At 42.2% G+C, this 21573-nt stretch overlaps 1 protein-coding gene across 1 annotated transcript in view; it reads right to left on the bottom strand.

The window, feature by feature from the left end:
• Positions 1-21573, bottom strand: part of FBXO15 (F-box protein 15) — a 106905-nt gene that overhangs the window by 82097 nt on the left and 3235 nt on the right. The window contains exon 2 of the mRNA XM_073676699.1: positions 19159-19288. Coding sequence (XP_073532800.1) covers positions 19159-19280 — 122 coding nt within the window. The 5' untranslated portion in view covers positions 19281-19288. The remainder of the gene's footprint in view (positions 1-19158; positions 19289-21573) is intronic.

Here is a 21573-nt window from a genome sequence, read left to right as displayed (position 1 = left end):
ATAATCTTATAAATGTGCCCCTGCTATGTACTGTGTAATGGCTGTGTTTTACCATGCAGGAACATGGTCTGATCATACCACATCTCCTGGGCAGAGGAGGAAGGAAAAGAGAGAATACAGATATTACAGCATGTGGTCGCTGATGATTCTTTTCATGAGGTAAAACAAATTTTTGAAACAGGCAGGGAAATGTTTTTCTTTACAGACTCCAGCAGCTGTGATCCCCTGCTGTAATATCTGTATACTCTTTTGCTTCCTCCTCTGCCCAGGAGATGTGGTATGATCAGACCGTTCCCTGTACAGTCAGACACAGCCATTACACAGTACACAGCAGCGGCACATTTAAAGCTCGCTCACACTGGCTGAAGCATTGCTATGTATAGCACAGAGGATCGAACGATCACAGCTTCAAGTCTTTTAAGGGAACTAATAAATTATGTAAAAAAAAAAAAAGTTTTAAAGATATGAAAAAAATAAAATCCCACAAAAGTTCAACCCCTCCTCCTTTTGCCCCATTGAAAATGAAACAAAAAAATATATACACACATATTTGATAGCTTGGGCATTTCTGAATGCACAGATATCAAAATATAAAATAAATTAATCAGATCGGTAAACAGTGAAACGCGAAAAAAAGAACGTCAGAATTCCTTTTTTTGGCCGCCACAACATTGCAATAAAATGCAATAAGAGGTGATCAAAACATTGTATCTACCCAAAACTGGTATCAATAAAAACGTCAGCTCAGGGTGCAAAAAATAAGTCACGGAAAATGGGAACATAAGCAAAAACTGTTTCATACAAATTGGTGACGCCTAAAGAAATAGAACTCCTGGATGTAAACCATACCAGTCCTTGGTGAACCTAATTGTTTGTTAAAACACATATTTTGAGAGTTTATTCTCTCAGATGCAAAACAGTCCAGACTAACAAATTACACGAAAAGCCACAAACGTTATAGGTCTTATTTTTAATCGATTTCAGGGCCCTAATTCTTCACAACCCAAATAAAGAAAAAAAGTGTATATCTCAGGTGGATAATACAACTGAAGGTAAAAGGAGGAGAGGAAATAAAAAAAAAAAAAAAAAAAAGAAGGTGCTACCCGCAGATAAAAACAGTTGCAGAATTGGCCCATTGACCACTGAAAAAAACAGGACCATTACTGAAATTAGATGCTGACACTTCCAGTCTTGGCATGTGTGTACTAAACCCTGAAGCGATCATAAACACAGGCACTTATACAAACAATTACATTAATTGAATTTCTAAGGACAAAAGGTTACTTTACCGATACAGCAACTTAAATGAGTTTCTACACACAGCAAGGAAAGCTCGGGACTTTTCTTTTTTTTGATGTTCTGGTAAAACATGCAGTTATTAAAAGGTAAACTATGCGTCTTGTATTAACTGTTACAGTTTGGATTCTAGCAGTTATTGGCCACATCTAGGTCATGCCCTAGCATGTACAAGAAGTATGTTTATTAAAAGGCTATTGTTATGTTATTAAATGGTTTTAATCAGTTAGACAGCATGAGAGTAAGCAAGTTTGCAATTGTCTTGCTTTTACTACCTACTATCATTCTGCTGCGATCAGAGCTTTTATTTTTCAGAGTGTACTGCTGATTTACATGGAGCTGGGCTACAGTGACTTCCCAGACCCTGGCCAGAGAGTATAGCAGTTACATTCCAGGAGAGAAGTTAACTCCTAACATCCCAGTCACCTCTCCAGACCATTAATTTCTATACAGAAGTTAGCTGCTCACATCCTTCCCCCTTCCACTCAGATCCGGACAAGCTGCTGTTATAAATCTTGCAAAATCACCAGCCCGCAACATTGGCTTCTCCCAGAAGAAGTCTTCTAATCATGGCTCCGACTGTCCAGAGCTGTGTGCTTGTTCAAAAGTCTGTTATCTCTATATGAAAATACAGTCATAACAGTGTAAACTCCAGAACAAACCACTGGCTTATAGCAGGACTTTAGCTGAGTATTAAAGTATTACTAGTACTCTACTATTCACTAAACCGATCACTCAAGGAGTGCCTGTCCCCCAGAAATGAGGAAATAATCAGACTATAGAGACAACTTGAGAACACTCCTTTAAAAGGGAGCCTGTCAGAAACTTTTACCACTCCCCAAACCATTAACAAGATTGTGTAGCCCTTTAAAAGATAAGTTAGTCAATCCCTTTATGACCCCAAAACACTGTTCAAGCAGCAAGAAATCACATTTTGAAGCCAAGTATGGGAGTGCATTGTGGTGTGACAATGCACTTCTGGATTCTCAGCTGTATTTCCCATCTAGCGGTGCTCTCTCCTGGTTCACTGCCAAGTCGTTTGATGTGGTACACAGCCACTGACCTGTCAAACAGCTAGGAGAGGGTGCTGCTAGGTAGGAAACCGCAAAAGGCCACATTCAGTATTTTACTTCAGAATTTGTCAGCCAAAATCAGGAGTGGAACAATCAGAAGAAATAATAGAAACACGTCACCACTTCTGAATTTCTCACCCACTCCTGGTTTTGGCTTACAAATACTGATGTAAAATACTGAATGTGTGAACGTGACCGTTGGCTGAGAATCCAGAAATGCGTCGTCACACTTCAATGCACTTCCAGACAACCTCAAAACACATAAGTATCAACTAGCTTACCTTTTAAAGGGCTACACAGTCATACAAATGATTTGATGGGTAACAACTACACAGGTGCGCACAGTAATCCTTCAACTTACGTCCACACAGGACAAAAATTGTTTTTCCCTTTGACACACATCAATATTAGTTTACATTTTGGAAAGTTTTTTTTTTTTTTTTTTATAAAACTATCACTTTTACCAGTTTCATTGCATAGCAGCAGTGTGGAAGTAATACACAGCGGGAGCCTGGAGGTGACTGACAGAAGGGTTCCTGCTGTAAAAGCAAGGATCATTGAAACCTCAGACGCTGTGCATTTCAACCCTTAAAAGGAAATCGGTCATCAGGATTTAGCCCTATAAACTAAAAGGCATGGCTATAAATGGAGCTGTGATGCTGATTACTATGATACCTGTTGTGAAGGGATCCACTGCACAGTGAGAGCCAGTGTCCTGTGTGAAGGACTTCAACAAAATGGCGCCGGAGGCGGCACATGCGCAGATCGAGATTTCGGCTATGAACTCCTCCGGCGCCATTTTATTGAAGTCCTGCATACAGGACGCCGGCACCCACTGTGCACGCGCCACCCACACAATGATGGCGGCGGCGCTGAATTTTAAAAGGAGGCAGGTGCAGTGACCATGTAATATTTCAGTTTTTCTTTTTTAATAAATTTGCAAATATTTCTACATTTCTGTTTTTTTTCAGTCAAGATGGGGTGCAGAGTGTACTTTAATGATAAAAAAAAATTAAGTTTTTAGAATTTACCAAATGGCTGCAATGAAACAAAGTGAAAAATTTAAAAGGGGTCTGAATACTTTCCATACCAACTGTATATTTTCCAAGACCGGTCTGCCGAAGGAGATACTAACGGACCAAGGAACCCCGTTCATGAGCATGGTAATGAAGGAGCTGTGTAAAGTCCTGCAAACCTTCGTTTACCATCCGCAGACGGCCTGGTGGAGCGCTTTAATAAAACCTTAAAAGTGAAGCTCAAAAAGGTTGTAGAGAAGGATGGTAGTGACTGGGACTACCTGCTATCGTTCCTGCTCTTCGGTAAGAGGTCCCACAAGCCTCTACGCGTTTCTCCCAGTTTGAACTACTGTAAGGACGACATTCACGAGGGCTCCTGGATATTACCAAGGAAACCTGGGAAGCCGATGTTACGCCCCACCGGAGCATCAAAGAACATGTCGCCCAGATGCAGTAGAGAATGGCGAAAGTGATGCCTATCATGAAGGCGCATCTCCTCCAGGTACAAGAAGCCCAGACAAGGGTCTAAAACCGGTCAGCGAGGCTGAGACAGTTCCAGCCTGGGGATCGCGTTCTGGTGCTTATTCCCACCGTCGAGAGCAAGTTTCTGGCCAAGTGGCAAGGCCCGTATGAGGTGGTGGAGAAACTCAGAGAAGTGAACTACAAAGTCCACCAGCCAGGCCGAAGAAAACCGCACCAGATATATCATGTGAACTTGCTCAAGCCATGGCGAGATCAGGAAACGTTGGGGGCTCCTTGTTTGGGAGCCAGTCCCAAAGCCAAAGTCGAGGACGTCACGATAGCAGAGACTATCGCCGGCACAGAAGCAACAATGTAGAGAGCTGCTGCAACAGAACCGTGACCTGTTCTCGGAGTTAAGGGGGCGTACGCAGGTGGTCGAGCATGACGTACTGATGGAAGCGCATGTTAGGGTAAACCTTAAACCCTATAGGATTCCTGAAGCCCACCGTGAGGTAATCTCAGCCGAGGTGAAGAGGATGCTGGACCTCGGGGTGATAGAGAAACCAAAGAGCGGATGGTCCCAGCATTCTCAAGCCGAAGCCCGATGGCTGAATGAAGTATCCAAGTGTGAAGCATACCTGATGCCCCGCGTCGATGGACTCATCGACAGGCTTGGACCTGTGAGGTATATTACCACCTTCGACTTGACGAAGGGCTACTGGCAGTTCCCCATGTCACAGAGGACCAAGGAGAAAACAGCTTTCTCAATACCTGATGTTTCCAGTACACCGAAACGCCTTTCGGACTGCAAGGGGCACCAGCCACCTTCCGGAGGGTCATGGATTGGATCCTTGGCCCACATAAAAAGTATGCCGAGGCCTACCTTGATGACATTGTCGTCTTTAGCCCAGACTGGGCTAGTCATCTGTCAAAAGGTACAGGCAATTCTGGATGCTGTAAGGAAGACGGGACTTACAATAAATCCGAAAAAAAGTGCCATTGGAAAGGACGAGGCCAAGTACTTAGGCTACGCCATCGGGAGAGGCAAAATTAAGCCACAGGTCAATAAGATCGAGGCAATTCAGAACTGGCCGCAACCGCTCTCCAAGAAGCAGGTGAGAGTGTTTCTTGGAATCATGGGATATTACCGGCGGTTTATCCCAAATTTTGCTATGATTGCCGCACCACTGACGGACCTTCTGAAAGGCACAAAATCAACGATGGTGAAATGGTCGGTTGAAACTGTTCCAGCAGCTGAAGCTGACAATCTGTAAGTAGCCGGTCCTGGTCGTACCAGACTTTACTAAAGAGTTTGTGCTCCAGACAGACGCCTCAGAAGTTGGCCTAGGAGCTGTGCTTTTGCAGGAGACAAGTGGGAAAGAGCATCCCATCCTGTATATGAACCGGAAGCTCTCGCCCTGCGAGAAAAATTATGACATTGTGGAGAAAGAATGCTTAGCCATAAAATGGGCCATAGACACACTAAAATATTGCCTACTTGGCCGAAAGTTTAAATTGGTGTCAAACAATGCCCCTTTGAGATGGTTGATGGAAAAGAAGAGTAAGAATGTCCGGGTAACTAGGTGGTTCTTAGGTCTCCAAGACTTTAATTTTCACATGGAGCAAAGACCCGGGAAGTTACACGCTAATGCTGATGCCCTTTCCAGAATTCCCTGCTGGGTGTCTGAAGGTGCCCAAACCCCCGGCTTTGGGCAGAGGGGGGGGGGGGATATGTTACAGAGTCACTGGTGTGATATACGAGGGGAGGTATGTGTCACTCAGGTTGCTTTCCTGTGTGAACTAAGACCTACTGAATTTCTGCCAGCATGTTATATGCTGGGGGTTAACTTTTTCAAAGGGTGTGGTTTTATGTGTATGACCGACGGGAGGGATGTCATTCACCATACCTCCCCTCAAGGTGTGGCTGAGCATGGTTTAAATGTGCAGTCCTGTTTTTTTTTCTGTGTTGTTGGTGAGTCTTGAGAGACAAGTCTCCAGGCTGTGTAACTTCAGCTCAGAGAGGAGTTGAAGGTGCTACAAACTGGAAAAGAGGGCAACGCACACACATATGGACTGTGTTGCAATTTGTCTTTTGTTTTACCTTTATGCCAGCAAGGCTGAGTTTATTTTTGCTGAAGTCTGCAGAGCTTTATGCTGACATAATAAACCTGAAGTCGTAACCGTTCCTGTGTCTACTTCCGACGAGTGAGTCGTCTTGCCACTTCACTTTCACAATCACTTTGTCACAGTATGTATAGATATATATTGCACAAATAAATTTTTGGTCCAAAATACATGCATTTAAGTAAAAAAAAAAAAAGTGTCTCCAAGGGTGTCCATAAAGTGCAGTTATAAGAGCAAGACGTAGGTATCTAGTGGGGGGCTGTTTTTAAAATAATACTCCAAAGAGATAAAAATTTATTTTTTTTCCACATCCTCTCAAAAAAACTATGAAAGCTCATATCACCCTTGCTGGTTTTATATGCCACTTCATGCGATTTTACAGCTGCTCTTTTTGACCTCATGTCACAGCATTGATGTTCCTCGCGAGTGCTCCCCCTCTCTTCTGGGACTCTACGGCACAAAACGGGGGGGGGGGGCTGGATTACTGCCTGAATTTTCCTTATACAAGCCAGTACTCTGACCAAACTAATCATTGGTTGCAAATGCATGATGTTCCCCCTCCTGTTCTATAGTAACAGGCTTAAATGTCACATTCGAGTTGTGAAGGAAAGGTTAAGGAAAGCAGAATGAGAACTGTCATACCATGTTCTGTGCTCCCTCCTCACTCCTTTACAGCTCTTATGTGACATGGCTTCTTCAAAGCTTCCCCTGCACTCCCAGCATGCTTCTTCACAGATTGTATGTGACATGTCAGAGTGGAAGGAGCCATGAGTTGTCATTATAGAGCTGTAAAAGAGCGGAAAATGAGCACAGTATGAGCCATGATAGTACGCACACCCATTCTGTCATGCAATATGCCATGTGGTAGACAGAAGTTACCACTCTGCGATAGCAGTGACAAAGAAAATAAAATAAAAGAAATTTTGTGACACCAGGGTGCACTTAATTAACCTCTGCTTATTGGTAGTGTGCTGTAATGTGGTGCATTCCAAATAGTCCAGAAAACAGGGAGGTTGATAACTTTTACTTGTTGCACGAACACACAGGTACATCCAGACAAACAATGATTGAACAGAGATTCAATTCCTATGCAGCAATCAAAGTTACTTTCCAGTATAGTAATGCAGATATATAAATAGTGCAATGATTCCTGAGCTCCCACTTCTGCTTATACTCGTATGTACAGTTCTGATCACGCAGCTGTCTGAACCGGAGGCTGTGGTTTCTCATATACAGGAGCTATGGCTGCTCCCTTATCTGCTCCTTCAGCTTCTCTAGGAGGACTTGCTGATACACAAAATGTCTCCTTCACTACTAAGCCCAGGACCTGGTCATGTGCTGTAACCATCTGACCTTATGGCCATATATGGAAAGCAGGGCTGGTTGGTTAACTCTTAACCTCCTAATAGCAGAACATAATAAGTACTTTGCTTTGTGCACATATAAACCACTTCTATGTACTGAATCCTCATGTACATTATCTGCAAAGAGAAATGTCAACATTATGCTTGTATAATGAGTTAGATGCTAGCTCTGCTACACCTTAAAGGCACATACACAATAACTTTGGGGCATTAAAATACTGTGCTCCTCCACCCCATGTAAGTATACAACAGGTGGGAGAGTGATATACCGTAAGTGGTTATAGATTTCCTACACTCACCTCCCTGCTCTCAGCCGCAATCATAGCAAGCTGAACATGAGAATTCATCGAGGCTCTACGTCTACAGTCTTCTCGCACGTTTAGTCTGCTTGTTATATCCATTACCATAGAGGTTTACCAACTTCTATATACAGCTGCTATGCTTCCTACCATTCTCCAGTCTGAATCTAGCAAGATCTGCTGGTCATCATTCACTATTCCTGCATGTTGGCACCGTTGTAGCAGATTCCATGTAAATCCTCTCACCTCCTGCGCACAGGACCCTTGCCTTTTGAGGCATTTTGCAAAAACTCATGACAAAAACCAATGTACATAAAACGATATCAGATACAACCCTATTTTTGCCAAATCGTGACAGCTTTGCAATGTGTTTACATATTAAAACAAAAAAAAAATAAAGAACGCAATGCAAAAAAAAAAAAAAATGGCTGGTTCACCCCTAAAAGTAAGGCGCTGTATGACAAGGAGAATGGAGGAGGATGAAACTCCTACCATAGTTAGCAGCCAGTAGACCTAGGGCTCCAATTCCTCATTTGCAATTTATTGAAGTCACTTCTTATTTTGTCTTGTGGTATTCGTGAACGTTTTTTTGTGCCAAATTCTTAAAAATTAGAGAACTTCTTCATCAGGATAAACCAAAGAAAATCAAATTCTGTGGTTATCCTGAAAAAGAATTTATAGATACTTCGAACCACGTTGAGAATAAAACTACTACTTCATTATTCTGTGAATATCCTTTATTCCATACTGACCAGCAGCGCAGCACACCCGCATCTCTTACAACTCTTAAAAATAATGCACGTGGTTCATTAATTCAACAACAAAAAAAAAATGTTCTTTATTTTTTTTTTTAATCAGGATTTAAGATATTTTTAGCAAGAAAAATCATAAATTGTTTAAAAATTGGCAAAAAAGTGACAAATTGTAAACTCATCTAGAAATCTTATTCTGGGGTGACACGAGCAACAGGCACAAAAAAATAAAATTGAAATTTGATAAAAGTTGAATTTCATTTATCTGTATAAAACATCTAAGTAAGCAAACTTGTCGAAGAAAAATAAAAAGACTTAAAAATCAAAGGCAACTTAAAAAAAAAATGGTACAAAAACGTACAGAGAATAAGGTGCAAATAATTAAGCCACTAAAAAGGGAGAAAATGACTCAAGAAAAGCGGAGAAACAAAAACAGGGCCTAAATGTTCTCTTTTTAGACCTTTTGTTGTTCACTGAAGTCAGGAATGTTTGAAAATGCTCTTTAACCCCTTTATCCACCAAAGTCGGTTTGCACCTTAATGACCAGGCCAATTTTTACAATTCTGACCACTGTCACTTTATGAGGTAATAACTCTGGAACGCTTCAATGGATCCCGCTGATTTACATTGTTTTTTCGTGACATATTGTACTTCATGAGAGTGGTAAAATTACATTTCTTCGATATGACTTGCATTTGTGAAAAAAAGTTTGGGGAAAATGTAAAAAATGTTGCAATTTTCAAACTTTTAATTCTTATGCCCTTAAATTAGAGATATGTCACAAAAAGTAGTTAATAAATAACATTTCCCACATGTCTACTTTACATCAGAACAATTTTGGAAACAAATTTTTTTTGTTAGCAAGTTATAAGGGTTCAAAGTTGACCAGCGAGTTCTCATTTTTCCAACGAAAACCATTTTGTTTTGTTTTTTTAGGGACCACATCACATTTGAAGTGACTTTGAGGGGTCTATATGACAGAAAATACCCAAAAGTGTCACCATTCTAAAAACTGCACCCCTCAAGGTGTTCAAAACCACATACAAGAAGTGTATTAACCCTTCAGGTGCTTCACAGGAATTTCTGAAATGTGGAAGAAAAAAAAAATGGACAATAAAATTTTTGTGAAAAAGAGTTAAATTTAGACATAATTTTTTTTTATTTTTGCAAGGTAACATGGAAAAAATGGACCCCAAAATTTGTTGTGCAATTTCTCCTGAGTACGCCGATACCCAATATGTGGAGGAAAACCACTGTTTGGGCGCACAGCAGGCCTTGGAAGGGAAGGAGCACCATTTGACTTTTTGAATGTAAAATTTGCTGGAATAATTAGCCGGCGCCATGTTGCTTTTGGAGAGCCCCTGATGTGTCTAAACAGTGAAGACCCCCTCACAAGTGACACCATTTTGGAAACTAGACCCCTCAGGGAACTTATCTAGATGTGTGGTGAGCACCTTGAACCCACAGGAGCTTCACAGAATTTTACAACGTTGATCTGTGAAAATGAAAAATCTATATTTTTCCCATAAATATATTGGTTTAGCCCCCATTTTTTTTCATTTTCACAAGGATAGCAGGAGAAAATGGACACCAAATTTTTTTTGTGCAATTTCTCCTGAGTGCGCAGATACCCCATATGTGGTCGAAAACTACTTTTGAGGAACATGGGAGAGTTCAGAAAGGAAGGAGTGCCATATTGGAGTTCATATTCTGCTGGACTGGTTTGACGCTGCCATGTCACATTGGCAGAGCCCCTGAGGTGTCAGAACAGCAGAATCTCCCCCATTTTACAAACTACACCTCTCAATGAATTCATCTAGGGTGCAGTGAGCATGTTGACACCACATGTGCCTCACAGAATTTTACATCATTGGGAAGTGAAGAGAGAATAATTACATTTTTACAACCAAAGTTTTGTTTTAGCCCAAGATTTTACATTTTCAAACTGGGAAATGAGTATAATGGCATCAAAATTTGTCCCACAATTTCTGCTGAATGTAGAAATACCCCATATGTGGCTGTGCAGTACTGCTTAGCCACACGGCGATACTCGGGAGGGACGGAGCGCTATTTGCCTCCTAGAGTGCAGATGTGGTGAGGATTTTTAACTACATGAGTGTTTTTCAGAAACAAGCAGTAGTGTATGTTGCTGAGTGAAAATTGCAAACTGCCATTGTAGTGACCAGTACGTTGTAGTGACCATTACGTTATGCCCATCTCATGCTTCTGGAAACATGCACCCGTAAATTAGGCGGACTCTCATCGCTACAGAAATGCCACACATGTGGACACTAACTGCGGTTTAGGCACACTGTGGGGCTTAGAAAGGGGAGGGGGAACATGGACTTAGGAGCACAGAATTTGCTGAATTTCTTTTTTTTTTGGGGGGGGGGGACATTTCGCTTTTCCAGAGCCTTTGTGCTATTAGTAACATGGAAGCCCCCTATAATTCCGTTAACAAATGACAGACCTGAGTGGAGACTTGCTTTTTTTTGGATTGAGTCGAAGCTTTTATTGTGATCCAAAATGTTACGTAAAATGTTCCCGTTTATCCTGTGCTCTACACTGAACATTGATATCGGGGTTTCCATTTAAATTTCTGAGTGACGTAATTCAGATGAAACTCCTGAGGGATCCACTCACTATGATGAGGCAGCAGTTACTCTGGACTCCGTCTGGCCTCTGTTCAGTGGTGTCTTTTTTTACATCGGTGCACAAAACTGTGGATGACCGCGCTTTTATGCACGCCTAAAAAGACAGACACAGCCAGATCATATGCCAGATGGCGTCCACAGTGCCTCCATCTGCCTCGTTACAGGGAATCTTCCACCTGGGGTTCCGTCTGAATCACGTATTTCATAGCTTTACACTGAAACCCTGATTTAGGTGCTCAGCTTAGGATAAATGTGAGCCGAGCCTTACTGCAATCTTTGGGAGGCAGAATGAACAAATCAACAGCAGGTGAAGAATTGGATTTATTTTTTACGCCGTTCCTCGTGCAGTGATGAGACGACATTATTCTTCGGGTCGTTGCGACTACAGCGATACCAGGTTTATATCTGGTTTTTATATTTGGCTGCTGTCACACACTAAAAAAACGCTTTTTTTTTTTTTTTTTTGCAAAGACTACTTTTTGCATTGCCATATTATGAGAGCTATAATTTTTCCATATTTCAGCCGACAGTCATGTGAGGGCTTGTTTTTGCGGGACAAGTGACCAGTTTTATTGGTACCATTTTGGGGCACATGACATTTTTTGATCACTTTCTTTTCCAATTTTTGGGAGGCAGAATAAACAAAAAACAACCATTCAGAAACTGTTTTTTGAGGGTTTTTTTATGCCGTTTTGCATCTGGTAATATTGATAAGGCAGCCTTATTCCTCTGGCCGGTACGATTACTGCGATACCACATTTATATAGTTATTTTTATGTTTTGCCGTTTTTGCACAAAAAATATTTTGCAGAAAAAAAATAATCATTTTTGCATTGCTTTATTCTGAGAGCTATACATTTTTTATTTTTCGGCTGATGGAGCTGTATGGCAGCTTGTATTTTGCGGGACAAGTGACCAGTTTTATTGGTACCATTTTGGGGCACATGACATTTTTTGATCACTTTCTTTTCCAATTTTTGGGAGGCAGAATAAACAAAAAACAACCATTCAGAAACTGTTTTTTGAGGGTTTTTTTATGCCGTTTTGCATCTGGTAATATTGATAAGGCAGCCTTATTCCTCTGGCCGGTACGATTACTGCGATACCACATTTATATAGTTATTTTTATGTTTTGCCGTTTTTGCACAAAAAATATTTTGCAGAAAAAAATAATCATTTTTGCATTGCTTTATTCTGAGAGCTATACATTTTTTATTTTTCGGCTGATGGAGCTGTATGGCAGCTTGTATTTTGCGGGACAAGATGACGTTTTCAGCGGACTTGCATTTTTAGCAGTCAGATCACAGTTATAAGGAATAGCAGTGTAAGATCACTACTATACTTCATAAGGCTGCGTGCTCATGATGCGGATTTAATGCGTTTCCGCGGCGCCATTAAAAAGGCTTAAGTTGTCTGCCATGTTTCCCAATGATAATCCGCATGTGCACAGCACATGCTGCAGAAATTTCCACTGCGGATTATCATTGCGGAAAAATCTGAAGCACTACCAATAATGTTGCGGAATCGCGGCAAAATCGCCGCCATTGACTTGCATTGGACCGCATAACATCCACATGACTACATGTACACATGCAGATATTATGCGATTCAATGCGCGGATGGTGCCCGGGTCTGGAGAAGAGGAGACTCTCCTCCAGACCCGGGTACCATAGTACCTGTAGTTAAAAAAGAATAAAAATAAAAAAAAACATATACTTACCTTCTGATGGCCCCCTGTCTGCTCCCGGCGGCGCTGCTGGCTCTTCGGCTGCTCAGGGTGGTGTAAAAGGACCTTCCATTACGTCATTTAGTCATGTGACAGGTCACGCGACCGCTGATGTTGGCGGTCGCGTGACCTGTCAGATGACTAAATGACGTCATGGAAGGTCCTCTTTAGAGCACCGTGAGCCGCCGAAGACACCGGACGCACCACAGAGGAAACCGGGGGCCATCGGAAGGTGAGTATAATGTTTTTTTTTTTTTATTCTTTCTTTTTACTATTGATGCTGCATTTGCAGCATTGTAACTTGGTCACACAACAAAAATCCATGCCGGTTGCATGGATTTATATAGTGTGACCAAGTTGTCAAGCACTTTTCCAAGTGATGCTAAAATTGCTTGGAAAAGCGCTTGACAGCCCGCATGCGAAATTGCATGTTAAAAACGCTTCACAAACGCTTCTACCTGCCAGATAAAACGAATGTAAAATCCGCATGTGTTTTTTCTACCAGGAAGATGCAGAAACGCTCTGCAGCATTTCTGCATCGTGGGCACTTAGCTTAACTGTCAGTTCTGCACTGACACAAGTTAGTTATATAACGAGTAGTGCATGATCTAACTAACTTACTAGTGCCTTGTGACGACATTGGATCACCATGGCAAAGATTGGGACCCTGCAATGATGTTGCGGCGTCTCCTATCCAAGAGCAGAGGGGCTTCTGTTCCTCTGCTCGGTCGCTAAATGCTAAATTTAGGGGGTTAAAGTGTCGGACGCAGTACAGGTCCTGGCACTAAGTCCCGGGTGTCAGCTGTCGGAATCAGCTGACACCCAGCGGCGATCACGCACGCACAGCCTCTGTGCGCGCAAAATTGCCTGGCTGTATCCATACATCCCTGGTTAATAAGTACCAGGCCACAAGGACGTATGGATACGTCCCATGTCAGAAAGGGGTTAAAGGTAATATGATCATCTCTCCTAAGCATGTAGGTAATAGGAAACGGAATAATGTGATACCTTGATATCTGCGATCCGATGTCTTATTCCAGAATTTCCAAATTGCAGTCTGTTCTGCACCATTATGTGTCCGAAACAGATACAAATTAAACAAATATTTTGAATATAGATTGTCCGGGTGATTATTTTTGTTATCTGTATTATAATATATCTGCATATAATTATAAACAGACCCCACCACTCATATACTACACTCCCAGGAAGATTTTACAGCTACACAGCTCATATACTTCATAGACTATTGCACTATTTTAATGATAATGCACCCAATGCTCTTTGTGGTTGTCAATATTGCACTCTGCCCTTAATTATTCGCATATAATATAGCTGCCACATATATTAAATGGCAGCCCATCATTAACACAGAATCATTTGTGATTGCTTCTTATCCACAATTAGAATAAAACTACTACATTCATAAAGTCTAGTCCCAGGCACTTTAAATAAATCCTCACTGAGAATCTTTCCTGGGATTTAATCAGCTATCACCCTAGCCAATTCATGCATATGACTGCTCTAGCTCCTTAATTCATAATGCTCCTTCTCTCTCAGCATTTCTGTATCTGATACCATCACTTTTGTAGCTGCTGTCAGGCTGTTAGTGAAACAATGTTTCCACCCACAGCTCATACACTAAGGCTAAGTGCCCACGAAGCAGAAATGCTCCGCATTTTTCCCGCCGACGTCAGCGGTTGCGTGACCTGTCACATGACTAAATGAAGTCATGGAAGATCCTTTTACACCACCGCGAGCAAGGACACATCGTACAGGAGACCGTGGGCCATCAGAAGGCGAGTAATTTTTTTTTTATTTTAACAGGTACTATGGTACCCGGGTCAGAGTCTCCTCTTCTCCAGACCCGGGTACCATCTGCGCATTGAATCGTTTAATATCCGAATGTGTACATGTACTCATGCGGATATTATGCGATTCAATGGCGGAAATTACGCCGCGTTTCCGCAAAAGTAATGGACGTGCTGCAGATTTTTCCGCAATGATAATCCGCAGCGGAAATTTCTGCAGCATGTGCACAGCACATGCGGATTATCATTGGGGACCATGGCAGACCTTCTACCAAGCATTTTTTAAGCGTTTCCGCGGCGGAATTGCCGCTGCAGAAAACGCTTAAAAAAACACATAGTGGGCACACAGCCTAAGTCTCTGCTACAAGCTCAGGAATTTCTGATGCTCACACTCCCTCACTTCCCTTATTTAACCCTCGATGCTTTTCACCCGTGTACTCTCACAGGCACATCAAGAGGTTATTATGATCGTAGTTCAGCGATTTGTGCTGTAACAATCGTGACACATGCACTGGAGCTCATTACTCCTTGCCTCAAAGTGAGCCTCACATCAGTGATGTCTCTTATTCCAGAGAAATCCACATTTTCTTATATGTAAATTAGCTGTTCCAGGCTACAGGCCGGACACTGATCTGCATGAGAATCTGCCTCCAGAGATTATTATAAATAAGCGGGAGTTACTAGTATGAGACAATTAACTAACACAGAACAGGAGACCTGAACTTTGTATCCTTACAAACACATTTACAACAATATTGCAGCCCCGTTATCCTGTGAGATGGAAGCGGAGAGGAACCTGCAGATGTGTCAGGTATAATCACACACAGCTCTGCAGTGAGAGGAACCTGCAGATGTGTCAGGTATAATCACACACAGCTCTGCAGTGAGAGGAACCTGCAGATGTGTCAGGTATAATCACACACAGCTCTGCAGTGAGAGGAACCTGCAGATGTGTCAGGTATAATCACACACAGCTCTGCAGTGAGATCAGGAGAGCAGAGAGCGGCCATCACATCACACTGTAACGCCCCTTAATAATCTCTGGAGGCAGACTCTCATGCAGATCAGTGTCCGGCCCATAGTCCTCAACACCTCATTTACATAAGAAAAACATGGATTACTCTGGAATAAGACACTGGATCACAGATGTATAAAGTATCATTTTATTCCGCTTCATATGACCTACAAGCCCATATAGCTGGCTTAGGAGGGTTGATCCTACTGACAGATTCCCTTTAAAGGGGTTGTCCCATCTTGAAAGCATCTATTTAACCCAGGCTTTACAACAGATAACATACATGTACATCATGTCGCGTCATTGCCTTTGATACGGGCTCGCAAGCCGAGTATCATCTTTCCCAGTAGATGATGGCTGATTTAATCAGCCATCATTTGCCTTTAACAGTAGCTGGAGGAACGGAGCCAAGCCTGCGTCTGTTAACGTGTTAAATCACACTGTCAATGTCTGATAGCAGCATTTAACATGCACCAGCAGGATGGTGCGTCATTCCAGGTGCCCATTGTCGCACCAGTGACATGATTGCAAGGCGCTAATGGGTTATTATGACAGCCGGAGGTCTACTGATAACTCCTGTACCTGTCATTATGATACTCCTGTGAAAGCCAGCCTGTAGCTGTCACAGGTGTGTCAGATGTGACAGACAGTCTCCTTGCAGTTGGTTGTAGAAGATCTCTTCGTTTGGCATTACAGACGCCTTCTTAGATCTGTATCACTCTAGGACCCAGCAGCTACCTCCCTCCTGCTAATTGACACCATGGCCTGGGTGTTTAAATACTTTCTGTTTGCTACAGGGAGGTGCAGGTGATATTCACATGTTCCCTTGTGAAGGCTTGGAGCTATTGCAGTCTGCTTACTTCCTCTCTGGTGCTAGGAGGACATGTGGTGTAATCTCTCTGAATTCGGCTCAAGCCAAATTACTTTCCCCCCGTGTTTGTCTCCCTTGTTGTCTTTAGTTGTTAGTGGGGACTGACTAGTGCTCACCCCCCCCCTTTCCTATCCAGGGCCAAACTCTAGGGAAATACAGGGTTTAGGTTCCTGTGCAGCGATTGGTGAGGAACCAATATAGGGACGTTAGGGAAGACAAGGTGATATCAGATCAGCCTAGGAGGTCTTTACTCTCCCTTTCCCTAGTGTCTGGGCTCCCTTCCCCTCTTCCCTTCGTATTGCACTTAGTCTTTCCTACACCTTGTGTGACAGTAACTGGCGCTCATAGGAGATTGTAATTTTAGCGATACATAGTAGTGCTGAAGCCCTGATATTGTATAGCACAAACAATCAGACAATCGATGATTTAAGTCCCCTAAGGGGACTATTAAATACAGTAAAACATTTTTAAAATTGTGAAAAAAAAGTTCAAAATCACCTTCCTTTTGCCCCATTAAAAATAAAACAATTGAAATAAAAATAAAAAAAATTGGTATTGCCAAGTTCGTAAAAATCCGATGAAAAAAAAAAAGTAAAAATGAATATGATCTGTAAGCGGCGTAATGAGAAAAAAAATCAACGTCAGAATTACCAATCTTTAGCCATCGCAACATTGCAATAAAAGGCGACCAAAACATTATATCTACCCCAAATTTGTATCCGTAAAAGTGTCAGCTCACAGAGCAAAAAATAAGCCCTAACACAGCTGCATATCCCAAAGAATGAAAGTGTTACGAGTCTTGGAAAATGGTGACAAAAGCAAATTTATTTATTTATTTTTTTTACAAATTTCCACATTTTTTATCATTACTTAAATAAAAAAAAATAAAAAAACTATATATGTGTTTGGTATGTGCGCAACATGACAGAGATATATATATATATATATATATTATATATATATATATATATATATATATATATATATATATATATAATATATTAAACGGTACAGACCAAAAGTTTGGACACACCTTCTCATATAAAGAAATTTCTGTATTTTCATGACTATGAAAATTGCACATTCACACTGAAGGCATCAAAACTATGAATTAACACATGTGGCATTATATACTTAACAGAGCAGAGTGAAGGCAAAAGGGCTAAAAAGTGCTAAGCATTTCTGGGAACTCCTTCAAGATTGTTGGAAGACCATTTCCGGTGACTACATCTTGAAGCTCATCAAGAGAATGCCAAGAGTGTGCAAAGCAGTCATCAAAGCAAAAGGTGGCTACTTTGAAGAACCTAGAATATAAGACATATTTTCAGTTGTTTCACACTTTTTTGTTAAGTTTATAATTCCACATGTGTTAATTCATAGTTTTGATGCCTTCAGTGTGAATGTACAATTTTCATAGTCATGAAAATACAGAAAAATGTTTAAAATGAGGTGTGTCCAAACTTTTGGTCTGTACTGTTTAATATAATATATATATATATACACACACATATTCTAGAATATGCATGCGGCCGACCAGGCGCGACTAATCAGCGAAGCAGTGTTTAAATGGGTTGGGCACTACTTTAAATTAACCCCCCAATGTATCCCCCCCGGGGCCCCTAATGAATTTTGTAATTACGTCATGTTGTCAATACTGCTTGTGACAACATCGCTGACGACGCACAGCCAGCACGTAATTCCCCCGGCTGCAGCCGGCTCTTGCTTCCGCTTACATCACGACTATTTGCGGCTGCAGCCAGGGGTCTCCTGTTCGCCGGCCGCGACCAATCAGCAAACCGTGTTAGTGAGGACCGGGGAGCGGTGCTGCCTGTGCGGGTACTTCCGCTGCGAGCAGCGGGGATGCATCGTTGCTGACCTCCGTGCGGCAGATGAGCCACTAACGGCCGCCATCTTGTTCTGAAATCCCGCGTCGCTGATTGGCCGCGGCCGGCGAACAGGAGACCCCTGGCTGCAGCCGCAAATAGTCGTGATGTAAGCGGAAGCAAGAGCCGGCTGCAGCCGGGGGAATTACGCGACGTGGGATTTCCTGGATGGACAGACAGACGGGATAAGCATACACACACACACACACACACACACACACACACACACACACACACACACACACACACACACACACACACACACACATATATATATATATGTATATATATGTATGTATATATATGTATGTATATATGCATACATACATACATACATACACACACATACAATATTGTGAAATTGCACTTTTTTTTCAGTTTCAACACACCTGGAATTATTTTCCTGTTTTCCAGTACACCATGTGCGAGAATGAATGGTGTCATCCAAAAGTACGACTCGTTACTCAAAAAACAAATCCTCACAGATTTGTGGACGGAAAAAAAAAAAAAACATAATGAAGGGGTTAAATTGAAATGGACCAAACAATTAATGAAAAATGGATTAGGCAGGAGAATCTGTGGTCTGCTGTGTATTTCAGCTGCGATACAACTTTCATATTACATTTCTCTTTGAATTTAGGACATATGGACACCAAACACTTTGATCAAGAGGTATACATGACTGACATAGAAATGCTGCAGATAATGTGTTATACTTACTTATAAAAAAAAAGGTATATTTGCAGGCTTATACGGCATAATTATTTAGAGCTATAGTTATAAAGCTGAAGAGTGTTACAATAAATGCTTACCACCTTTGTTGTCCTACTAAACTTGGACTTTGAGACGGCTGTAATTGAGTCTGTGCAGTTAGTCCAGGTTTCTGAATCTTATTCATGTGCTGCTGATTAATCCAACCACGTCCTGACGCCATTGGAAAATCTGGACATTCACCAACAAAAAAGAATGTATAAGACTTTTGTAGGTCATCCATCCACATTGTGGGTGCCACTTAACTACATCCCACTCAGCAGAGACTCTATAGTAGGAGTCACTAGTATTTGGTCAAAACCACAGTGCATCAACTAGTCTTTTACTAAGCAAAATTACTTAAAAAGAACAAAAACTATAAATTTGGTATCTATAGTGTAAACAGAGCTTAAAGCTTTACAACTGAAGAGGTTCTCCAGGAACAAAATATCTTTTTACTCCTTCAAGCTTACGAAGAAAGGGCAAGTGTTAGGCTATGTGCCCACGTTGCATTTATGAAGCAGAAAATTTCTGCTGCATAAATGCAAGTCCTCTCCCGGAAAAACGCATGCGGAATTCCGCACGCGTTTATCGCGCTTTTTTCGCGCGTTTTTCACGCGTTTTCCACATGCGGAATTGCCTTGCGTTTTTTATGCATTGGACAAAGGCAATTCTGCATGCGGAAACGCAAAATTAAATGACATGCTGCGGATTTTTGAACGCGGCATAAACGCTGCGGAAAAAACCGCAGCATGTGCATAGAAGTTGCGGAAACCCATTGGGGATCATGGGGTGCGGGTTACCAAGCATTTTACAAGCGTTTCCGCTGCGGAAATTCCGCATCAAAAACGCTTGTAAAACGCTACGTGGGCACACAGCCTTAGGCTATGTGCCCACGTTGCATTTATGAAGCAGAAAATTTCTGCTGCATAAATGCAAGTCCTCTCCCGGAAAAACGCATGCGGAATTCCGCACGCGTTTATCGCGCATTTTTCGCGCGTTTATCACGCGTTTTCCACACGCGGAATTGCCTTGCGTTTTTTATGCATTGGACAAAGGAAATTCCGCTTGCAGAAACGCAAAATTAAATGACATGCTGCGGATTTTTGAACGCGGCATAAACGCTGCGGAAAAATCCGCAGCATGTGCATAGAACTTGCGGAATCCCATTGGGGAACATGGGGTGCGGATATACATGCGTTTTTCAAGCGTTTACGCTGCGGAAATTCCGCAGCATATACGCTTGAAAAATGCTACGTGAGCACACAGCCTTACACTCGCCTTCCCCAGGTCCACAAGATGGCGTTCTGCTGCTGCTCTGATACTGACAGGTTGCAGTGGTGATATCACGACTACGGCACAAGTAACCACAGCTGCCAATCACTGGGCTGTATGATGCTGATCTTGACAGGTCAAGCCGCTGAGCCCATTGGATCACTGCAGCAGTCACATGCCCTGAAGTCAACACTGCTGACTGTCAAAGAGTGGGGTAGTGGCATCCCTGGACAAAAAAAAAAAAAGGGGGCGTATGGCTTCAATCAAAATCTCAAAATGTATTCCCAGAAAACCTCTTTAAATACTTCTTCACATCTTCAGGGATGAGTGTAATTGGAGAGTGCCAGTAATAACAAGTAACTTTTTGATTTTCTGTGTATTACAATCACTACATCCTTTCTTTTTGTTTACATCCCGTTGCCTAAAAGACAGGCCACCAATATGTTTTCTTTCCAGCTCTTTTCTATTGAGCTTGTAAAAACTGCACTGAAGCTGCCTGGGATTGCTGGGCCGCAGTGTTAGCTCCCGCTATAGAAATGTGAATCTATACTTACCTGTATGGCCCACACTAGCGGTTTGATTGCTGTGTAATAGCTTTTTATTAAATTATTTCTGCCAAGCTTAACATCCGCCACGAAATGCCTGCCTACTTGCTTCGTTTCCATACTCACCCCACCTCCCCTGCACGTCACAGGGCCCTGTGACGTGTTCCCGGCCGGATCCCGCGTCTGCGCAGTTTCCCCTGTATGGAGGGCGCTTTTCTTCCTGCCGTCTGTATAGCCTTGTGGAGCAGGGAACTTGTGTGCAGGCGCTGGGAAGCCAGAGTGAAAAATCTTTTTGACAGTGAGGGATCAATGAGTGGAAGAGGCGGCCACGAGAGGTGGTGAGTTCTTCTTCAATGGAAGTCTTCAGAGGCTGGACAGACATCTGTCTGAGATGGTTTAGAGAATCCTGCATTGAGCAGGAGGTTGAACACTATGACCCTGGAGGTCCCTAACATTTTATAAATTGCTGTGAGATGATCACTTCAGAGGTGTTTGTAATGACACACAGCTGTGCTCTACTCCCCTCCCCCCATACTGACTGCTGAGGTGAGAGCTGCAGAGGTGTTTGTAATGACACAGTGTAGCCATATTTCACCCAGCAGATACAAACACTAGATGGTTGCCCGATTCAAACGCATCGGGTATTCTAGAATATGC

The sequence above is a fragment of the Phyllobates terribilis genome, unplaced genomic scaffold (genome assembly GCF_046119375.1).
Source record: "Phyllobates terribilis strain yellow unplaced genomic scaffold, ASM4611937v1 Scaffold_4__5_contigs__length_816908805, whole genome shotgun sequence".
Classification (NCBI taxonomy): Eukaryota; Metazoa; Chordata; class Amphibia; order Anura; family Dendrobatidae; genus Phyllobates; species Phyllobates terribilis.
This window is presented reverse-complemented; position numbering and strand designations above follow the sequence as displayed.